The sequence below is a fragment of the Microplitis mediator genome, chromosome 9, assembly GCF_029852145.1.
Source record: "Microplitis mediator isolate UGA2020A chromosome 9, iyMicMedi2.1, whole genome shotgun sequence".
In the NCBI taxonomy this organism is placed as follows: Eukaryota; Metazoa; Arthropoda; class Insecta; order Hymenoptera; family Braconidae; genus Microplitis; species Microplitis mediator.
In genome coordinates, this window is record NC_079977.1 from 1539945 (window position 1) to 1550240 (window position 10296).

Sequence of the window (10296 nt, forward strand, 5' to 3'; positions counted from 1 at the left end):
TGAACAAACATTTATTTTGCTTGTTATCAATTCTAGTATGACGAATTTTTATGAAGGAGGGATTAAAATTTTTAGGTTTTTTTGCTTATTCAAAACTTAACCAATTTTATTTTTAAGACTGTTCTGTATATTTTCGGTTATGCAAAAGTTATATTTAAGTGAAATGACAGTAATTGAGTTATAAAAAAATACAAAAACTAATTCAAAGTATTAGTTACATTTTATCACTTAATATTCAAAATTCTTAAGCGCCGTTTAAATATTTGAATTTTGGGCTGAAATTTCCAGCGTAGTCATGATTTTATAAATATAAACTATTGCTGCCACGAGAAAGAAGAAATTTAGAACCAAAACATCCGAATTTCGATCATTTTTGATATTTTCGAAATTCGTGAGCGACCTCTTGAAAATTTTTAATCGAGCTGATTTTTGGAGTGGCCTCTTGAAACATCTTAAACCAACAAATTTTCATAAGAGACTCGAAAAAATAAATAGTCGGTTTTTTTGGGTTACCCTAATGGACACGTGACATTTGTTATTGCCGAAAATTCTGTTTTATCTAAACAAGATTTTTAGAGTTGACTAGAAACAAATTTGAACTCACATTTATTTTGCTTGTAATGAATTTTAGTATGAAGAATTTCTACGAAAAAAGGATTAAAATTTATATATTTGTTAAAGTATTTAAGTAAATATATCCAAGTATAATTATTTGGCGGTAATCGGGGTATGAGAGATTATCATTTTCTTTGTTGATATTTAGAGGCAGCACGTATCGATGAAAGACTCGGTCGCTATATATTTAGCACGTGATCATTTTATACGGTGGCATGTAACGGAACGGGTGTTAAGTTACGAGTCGGTTTACAAATCGCACATTTATTTAATAAAACATAATTGAAAAAAAAAAAAAATATTCGCGGTTATATTTTACTAGTGACTACAAAAAGTGTAATTAGCAATTGACGACCGTTGTGATTAAATATTTTTCGTACTTTCTTTGGATGAAAAGAAAGTAAAATCAAATTAATCATTCAATAGGTAATTGAAGTTATTAATTACATTAAAAGCGTTAATTATTCGTGAGACATTTCATTTTTTAGTGATTGTTGTTTTAAACGATTTTTATTTTTTTTGAACCTAGAATTTCTTGACGCTTTGAAGTTGCGATAATGGCACTGGGACCATTGCCATATTATACTGCGATTCAGCAAGTTAAAGGAAGTACACCGGGTGAAAAGTTTCATACATTAAACAGCATCGCGAGGGAAATAATTAAATCAGAAAATCAAAATAAAGCGATGCAATTGACTGTCGATTCGTCGGAATTACCGGAGGCTTTAAAACCTCTGGTGCAAGTGGAGGTCGCGCGATTATCAGAACAATTTGAGGGAATTTGCGAAGCTTTGAAATCCGATGACTCTGCTGTGTTTGTTCGAGCGCTCAGAGCCAAGTGGTTTTTCAATGGCAGCCATGAAAATTATAGGGTTCAGTACTACAAGGAGCGGATTCTTCCGTTCGTATCTTTGCAGAGTCGACATAAAATTATCAAAGCGTTGGCTAAAAATTTGACCGCGAATCCTGCTATCGCTGAAGAATTTTATACTGCGCTGACTTTGATGTACGAGGAGAAACAAGCTCACCTACTGTTGATGGCTTGCAGTGAATCATTTATCTGGAATCGCATCACAGAACATAAACTACGGCTTAATAATAGAATGGTACGAATTTTATTCGACAAGCATCCAAAACTTGTAGTTGAATATCTGAAGCTGAGCAAAAAATGTGACGACAAATTCGAACGAAATTTACGACCCGTTAATTTACAGTCTCATGCGTCTTTTCTTCCCAGATTATTAAAGGAATATCCAGACACTTTCATGGAACTCATCGAATTGCATCACAACAACTTCAATATAAAGTTGACCCGCCCTAGTACTGATTTCTTTTTTGAAAAATTCCCCGACGCTTTAATGAGAAATCCCCGATTATTTCTACCAATGTTAAATCTTAAAGTCGTGCATGAAAACGTCACTGACCTTCAGTTCAAAGCCATGTTCAAGCAGCAATTTCCGCCTGACAAAGACTCATTTGAATTCAATAAATTACTTCAGTACCTAAAATGTCTTCCAAAAGATGATAAATTGCCTTTGATGATTTCTACATTCGAAGAAGTTTACGGAGTTAAATTGTTAGATTGCTATACAAAAATTACGACATCAACTCTTCGGATGCTCCCACGCGAAGATCGGATCGAGTTAGTGGAAGAAATGCTTGAATATAACAATAAAAGAAGGGCAAAACGTTCCGGTGTGCCGTGGATTTGCTTTTTACCCTGTGATAAGTCAATAAGGCGCTTGAAACTTGAATTCAAACACGAGAACGATTCAAATAATCGAATCAAAATATTAAGAGAATTAATCTATACCTGCCAAGTAAATGCCGACAGTGATTCGTTTCTGAAAGTTATCAACTACATCGAAGCAAAGCACATAAATGAACCTGAACCGGTATTGATCGGTATTTTTAGATATATATCAACCATGTACCCATTAAAAACCTTAACCCGCCGGGATTGGAATGCGTTGATTAAATTGTTCGATTCAACGAAAAACAAGTTCGAAAATTGGTACGACAAGATGCCATTGAATTTGATTGTCGCTGCAGTTCGGTACGATTTGGACAATAATATCAATAAAAACACGCGTAGCATGAAATTGCTTACAGAATTTTATTTGAACCTTCGGGCTGCTAAATGGCTAGTTTTTACAGACAATTTTCCATACAATAGAATCTGCCTAGAACACTCTATCACTAATCTAATGGACTATGATCTTCCTATTGCTGACAACGTGATGACTACTGGAATTAAGTATTTGTTAGCAACGATTCATGACTTTAATAATGCAGTAACTGAAGCAAAATCTGATGTCAAAGTTATTCTTATTAAAGATCATCCGAAATTGGTGAAAAAAGTGCGGTCACTCCTTAGTGATCACATTAGAGATGATATTAACATGAAAAATCTGAAAGTCGCAGTAAGAAATTTGGATCAGGATCTTTACAACGCCTGCGTCAGTGAATGTGTAAGGAAAACCGAAAAATTACCTAAGACTGTAATACCCGTTAATTTGAAATCAAAGTCTACTTGGAAAATGCTGAAAACCGATCCACAATATTTTGAATATAATTGGGAGCCATTTCTGAATGCATGTCTTGCAGGAATTTTTGTACCTGGTGTCACAAAGAAATCCCTTTTGATGTTAGATTCGTTAGCTCGAAGATTTTTCAGATTGAGTCGGTGGTGTCAAGATTTGCCGGGAAAGATTGATGGAAGGCTACTGGAAAACCTTGATAGGCGTATGTGTGAACGGAATCTAGTCGCTCTGGCGATTCTGTTTGGAGGACCGTTAATTGAGCCCTTTTTGGCATCTTTGAAAGTGTCCGATATTACAAGGGCTCCGCTTGAAAATCATGCCACGCCTGTTCGGAAAAAAACTAAATGGGTTTCGCGAGCCTTAAGTGTTTCCAACCCCCCAGTATCTTTAGATTTGATACTCAAATTCTGTGTCAATGATTGTGTAGAATCGGGAATTAATTGCCTTCTTAATGTAAGCCAACAAACGGGGGTTGATAAAGTTATGTCATTTGCAAATAAGCTGATTAACCAACCGGAGGATATACGGAAACTCAGAATTCGGTTATTGTATATGGTCGAGGATGCCGAAAATTTACACATTACCCTGACGGACTTGTGGACCCACGAAACGGATCAGAAGGTTCGTAAGTTATTGTTTAGAAATGTGCTTAAACTTTTTAAAGCATTCCCTGAGGACAAGAACTGGGAATTGATTAAAAAATGTCTCGACGGACTAAGACCAGATGATAAATATACTTTTGGATCTCTTATGAAATTTGATTACATCCCTAATGAGTTCATTGTGGAATATGTCCGAAAATTATTTGGCCTCTTTCGTAGACTCGGCGATGAGGGAAACGATTCGCAGCGAGATGTCGTTTGGTTCTTTATTACAAAGCTACTTAATATTGATAAAAACATATTAGTTCTGTTTTCCGACGAATTGCACAATGAAATAATTGATAACTATGTTCTTGATTTGTCACTACCAAAAAAAGTACAGTCTGCAGGCCATAGTTATCTAATTAATTACATTGTAACAGCGCGAGATAAGTTAGAAGACAGATTGAACCGATTCAAAAATATATTTGTCAAAATTGTGAAAGGAAATTTGGATGTTCCTCATCCTACTGAACCGTCATTCTATCCAGCAAATTATTTCGTACATGAATTGATCGATAATATAATATATTCTTCGCTAAACAATCGTACAAAACGTAAGTTAGCTAATACTGCAACGAGGGCGGCAGTCGATTCGGACTTAAAAACTTATCAAGATCCCAAATTCTTCTTATTGTACACCTTCACTTGCATTGTTAACAAAGTCTCTCCCAACGAATTAGCAACGGCTATCAACAGACTTTTGCCTAAATATGCCAAATCTCTTGGCAAAAAGTACATTGTAATTATTGCTAAACATCTTTATAAATGTATCGATTCTTTCATCGGCGATCGGCGCTATCAAATGAATGTCGTCGATGGTCTCCGAGGTTTTGGAAATGATGAAGCTGAAAGGCTTGCAGATCGTCTTATGACACTTAACTATTTTTTTAAAATTAGAAGTTAATAAGTAGGAGTCATGTAAAAATATTTTACTGCATTGAATTTTATAATTATCGATACTGAGGTTATCGTTGTATTGTTAATGGATTTTTAAACACGTGTAACATAAAAAATAAAAATGATTAGTTAAGATTTCAATTATTATTATTTATGTAATTTTATTTTAGGGTTTTTTACTCTAACGTATTGTGCAACTGAAGGACGTATGTAATAGGGTGGGTTGAAAAAAAACTTTTTTTTTTGTTTTTCTTAGCATGGGGGTAGAATTTGTACCTTATGAAAAAAAAAATTTTCAAGAATAAAAAAAATTTTTTTACTCAACATTTTTTAGTGGCCCACTCGTTTTTAAAATGAATAATTGGTCAAACGGGGTAGTCCCAACGAAAAAAATTACATGGTGTTCTAGAATCTGTAGGGTGTCCCCTTGAAAGGTAATTGGAAGTCAGAAGTTGAAAAAATTTTATTCCTATTATTTTTGTAATTTAAGTAAAAAATCCAAAAATGAAAAGCATTTTCTTTGAATTAAAATAAAAATGAAGTAAAAAAAAACAATCACATTCGACAATTATTAGATGTTTTCCACGATTATGGACAAAAAAAACTTTTTTTCGTTGGAACTGCTCCGTTTAATCAATTATTTATTTAAAAAACGAGTGGGCCATCTCAAAATGTTGAGTAAAAAATTTTTTTTTTCTTGAAAAATTTTTTTTTTAAAGGTACAAATTCTACCCCCATGCTAAAAAAAAAGAAAAAAAAGTTTTTTTTCAACCCACCCTAGTATGTAAGCGATTAATGTATAATTTTTTTTTTAATTCCAGCACTTAATAAATTATCGACTTTTCCGAATAGTGACTTTGTAATATTATAAAATAAAATTGAGAATTATACAGAATATAGACATGACCAAACAACGAATTATGTTTTTTATTTATTAGAAAATGCCCGTGCCTAATAGTGTCATTCATTTTTTTGTTAATTTTTATCTACTGCTCTGTGATTCACTCGTGAAGTTGTGGTATGGACACATGACATTTGTTATTCCCGAAAATTCTTTTTCATCGAAACAAGATTTTTGAAGTTGATTAGAAACAAATTTGAACAAACATTTATTTTGCTTGTTATCAATTTTAGTATGACGAATTTCTATGAAGGAGGGATTAAAATATATATATTTGTTAAAGTATTTGAGTAAATATATCCAAGTATAATTATTTGGCGGTAATCGGGGTAAGAGAGATTATCATTTTCTTTGATGATATTTAGAGGCAGCACATATCGAAAAAAGACTCGATTGCTAAATATTTAGCACGTGTTCATTTTATACGGTGGCATGTAACGGAACGGGTGTTGAGTCGCGAGTCAGTTTACGAATCACACATTTATTTAATAAAACATAATTGAAAAAAAAAAAAATATTCGCGGTTATATTTTACTAGTGATTACCAAAAGTGTAATTAGCAATTGACGACCGTTGTGATTAAATACATTTTGTGCTTTCTTCAGATAAAAAGAAAGTAAAATAAAATTAACAATTCAATAGGTAATTGAAGTTATTAATTACATTAAAAGTGTTAATTATTCGTGAGACATTTCAATTTTTTTGTGATTGTTGTTTTAAAAAGATTTTTATTTTTTTTTGAACCTAGAATTTTTTGACGCTGTAAAGTTGCGATAATGGCAGAGCGACCATTGCCATATTATACTGCGATTCAGCAAGTTAGAGGAAACACACCGGGTAAAAAGTTTCATACATTAAACGGCATCGCGAAAAAAATAATAAAATCAGAAAATCAAAATAGAGCGATGCAATTGGCTGTCGATTCGTCGGAATTACCGGAGGCTTTAAAACCTCTGGTACAAGTGGAGGTCGCGCGATTATCAAAACAATTTGAGGGAATTTGCGAAGCTTTGAAATCCGATAACTCTGCTGTGTTTGTTCGAGCGCTCAGGGCTAAGTGGTTTTTCAATGGCAGCCATGAAAATTGTAGGGCTCAGTACTACAAGGAACGAATTCTTCCGTTCGTATCTTTGCAGATTCGACATAAAATTATCAAAACATTGGCTAAAAATTTGACCGCGAATCCTGCTACCGCTGAAGAATTTTATACTGCGCTGACTTTGATGTACGAGGAGAAACAAGCTCACCAACTACTGATGGCTTGCAGTGAATCATTTATCTGGAGTCGCATCACAAAACATAAACTACGGCTTAACAATAGAATAGTACGAATTTTATTCGACAAGTATCCAGAACTTGTAATTAAGTATCTAAAGCTAAGCAAAAAAAGTGACGACAAATTCGAACGAAATTTACGACCCGTTAATTTACAGACTCATGCGTCTTTCCTTCCCAGATTATTAAAGGAATATCCAGACACTTTTATGGAACTCATCGAATTGCATAACAACAACTTCAATATAAAGTTGAGCCGCCCTAGTACTGATTTATTTTTTAAAAAATTCCCCGACGCTTTAATGAGATATCCCCGATTATTTCTACCAATGTTAAATCTTAAAGTCGTTCATGAAAACGTCACTGACCTTCAGTTCAAAGCCGTGTTCAAGCAGCAATTTCCGCCTGACAAAGATTCATTTGAATTCGATAAATTACTTCGGTACCTAACATGTCTTCCAAAAGATGATAAATTGCCTTTGATGATTTCTACATTCGAAGAAGTTTACGGAGTTAAATTACTAGACTGCTATACAAAAATTACGGTATCAACTCTTTTGATGCTTCCACGCGAAGATCGAATCGAGTTAGTAGAAGAAATCCTTGAATATATCAATAAAAAAAGGGCAAAACGTTCCGGTGTGCCGTGGATTTGCTTTTTACCCTGTGATAAGTCAATAAGGCGCTTGAAACTTGAATTCAAACACGAGAACGATTCAAATAAACGGTGCGAGATATTAAAAGAATTAATCTATACGTGCCAAGTTAATGCCGACAGTGATTCGTTTCTGAAAGTTATCAACTACATCGAAGCAAAGCACATAAATGAACCTGAACCGGTACTGATCGGTATTTTTCGATATATATCAACCATGTACCCATTAAAAACCTTAACCCGCCGGAATTGGAATGCGTTGATTAAATTTATCGATTCAACGAAAAACAAGTTCGAAAATTGGTACAACAAGGTGCCATGGAATTTGATTGGCACTGCAGTTCGTTACGATTTGGAAAATAATATCAATAAAAACACGCGTAGCATGAAATTGCTTACAGAATTTTATTTGAACCTTTGGTTTGTTAAATGGCTAGTTTTTTCAGACAGTTTTCAATACAATAGAATCTGCTTAGAACACTTTATCACTAATCTAATGGACTATGAGCTCCCTATTGCTGAATACGTGAAGACTTCTGGATTAATAACTTTGTTAGTAACGATTTATGACTTTAATAATGCAGTAACTGAAGCAAAATCTGATGTTAAAGTTATTCTTATCAAAGATCATCCGAAATTGGTGAGAAAAGTGCGGTTACTCCTTAGTGATCACATTAGAGATGATATTTACATAAAAAATCTGAAAGTCGCAGTAAGAAACTTGGATCAGGATCTTTACAACGACTGCGTCAGTGAAAGTGTAAGGAAGACCGAAAAATTACCTAAGACTGTAATACCCGTTACTTTGCAATTAAAGTCTACTTGGAAAATGCTGAAGACCGATCCACAATATTTTGAATACAATTGGGAGCCATTTCTGAATGCATGTCTTGCAGGAATTTTTGTACCTGGTGTCACAAACAAATCCCTTTTGGAGTCCGATTCGTTCGCTCAAAAATTTCTCAGGCTGAGTCGGTGGTGTCAAGATTTGCCTAGAAAAATTGATGGAAGGCTACTGGAAAACCATAAAAGGGGTATGTGTGAACGGGATCTAATCGCTCTGGCGATTCTGCTTGGAGGACCGTTAATTGAACTCTTTTTTGCAACTTTTAACGTGTCCGATATTACAAGGGCTCCGCTTGAAAATCATGCTACGCCGGTTCAGAAAAAAACTAATTGGATTGCGAGAGCGCTAAGTGTCGCTAACCCTCCAGTATCTTTAGATTTGATACACAAATTCTGTGTCAATGATTGTGTAGAATCGGGAATTAATTGCCTTATTAATGTAAGCCGACGAACGGGGGTTGATAAAGTTATTTCATTTGCAAATAAGCTGATTAACCAGCCGGAGGATATACGGAAACTCAGAATTCGGTTATTGTATATGGTCGAGGATGCCGAAAATTTACACATCAACCTGACGGACTTGTGGACCCACGAAACGGATCAAAAGGTTCGTGGACTATTGTTTAGAAATGTGCTTAAACTTTTTAAAGCATTTCCTGAGGATAAGAACTGGGAATTGATCAATAAATGTATCGACGGACTAAGACCAGATGATAAATATACTTTTGGATCTCTTATGAAATTTGATTCTATCCCTAATGAGTTCATTGTAGAATATGTCCGCAATTTATTTAGCCTCTTTCGTAGACTCAGCGATGAGGGAAACGATTCGCAGCGAGATGTCGTTTGGTTTTATATTACAAAGCTACTTAGAATAAATCATAATATATTGGTTCTACTTCCCGAAGAATTACACGATGAGATAATTGACAAGTATGTTCTTGATTTGTCACTACCAAAAAAAGTACAGTCTGCAGGCCATAGTTATCTAATTAATTACATTGTAACAGCGCGAGATAAGTTAGAAGACAGATTGAACCGATTCAGAAATATATTCGTCAAAATTGTGAAAGGAAATTGGGATGTTCCTCATCCTACTAAACCGTCATTCTATCCAGCAAATTATTTCGTACATGAATTAATCGATAATATAATATATTCTTCGCTAAACAATCGTACAAAACGTAAGTTAGCTAATACTGCAGCAAGGGCGGCAGTCGATTCGGACTTGAAAACTTATCAAGATCCCAAATTCTTCTTATTGTACACCTTCACTTGTATTGTTAACAAAGTTCCTCCCGACGAATTAGCAACGGATATCAACAGACTTTTGCCTAAATATGCCAAATCTCTTGGCAAAAAGTATATTGAAATTATTGCTAAACATCTTTATAAATGTATCGATTTTTGCATCGGCGATCGGCGCTATCAAATGAATGTCGTCGATGGTCTCCGAGGTTTTGGAAATGATGAAGCTGAAAGGCTTGCAGATCGTCTTATGACACAACAATTTTTCAAAATTAGTAGTTAATAAGTAAGAGTCATGTAAAAATATTTTACTGTATTGAATTTTATAATTATCGATACTAAGGTTATCGTTGTATTGTTAATGAATTTTTAAACACGTGTAACATAAAAAATAAAAATGATTAGTTAAGGTTTCAATTATCATCATTTATGTCATTTTATTTTAGGGTTTTTTACTCTAACGTATTGTCCAACTGAAGGACGTATGTAAGCAATTAATGTATAATTTTTTTTAAATTCCAGCACTTAATAAATAATCGACTTTTCCGAATCGTGACTTTGTAATATTATAAAATGAAATTGTGAATTATACAGAATAAAGATAAGAGCAAATAACGAATTGTGTTTTTTTTTTTTTTTTTTGAAAATGCCCGAGACCTAATAGTGTCATTC

At 34.0% G+C, this 10296-nt stretch overlaps 3 protein-coding genes across 7 annotated transcripts in view; 2 read left to right on the top strand and 1 right to left on the bottom strand.

The window, feature by feature from the left end:
* Positions 1–10296, bottom strand: part of LOC130675136 (calcitonin gene-related peptide type 1 receptor-like) — a 222135-nt gene that overhangs the window by 128603 nt on the left and 83236 nt on the right. The gene's annotated exons all lie outside the window — the stretch shown is intronic.
* On the top strand, positions 711–5605 carry LOC130675118 (uncharacterized). Its single transcript, XM_057480613.1, has 2 exons — positions 711–1041; positions 1145–5605. Exon 2 carries the CDS (start codon positions 1173–1175, stop codon positions 4704–4706), a length of 3534 nt encoding a protein of 1177 aa, XP_057336596.1. The 5' UTR covers positions 711–1041; positions 1145–1172; the 3' UTR covers positions 4707–5605.
* Positions 5952–10228, top strand: LOC130675120 (uncharacterized). The gene is made up of 2 exons (XM_057480614.1): positions 5952–6242; positions 6349–10228. Exon 2 carries the CDS (start codon positions 6377–6379, stop codon positions 9905–9907), a length of 3531 nt encoding a protein of 1176 aa, XP_057336597.1. The 5' UTR covers positions 5952–6242; positions 6349–6376; the 3' UTR covers positions 9908–10228.

What these genes read in the sequence shown, in the direction of transcription:
- LOC130675120 (XM_057480614.1), top strand. Translation starts at nt 6,377, where the DNA reads ATGGCAGAGCGACCATTGCCATATTATACTGCGATTCAGCAAGTTAGA.
- LOC130675118 (XM_057480613.1), top strand. Translation starts at nt 1,173, where the DNA reads ATGGCACTGGGACCATTGCCATATTATACTGCGATTCAGCAAGTTAAA.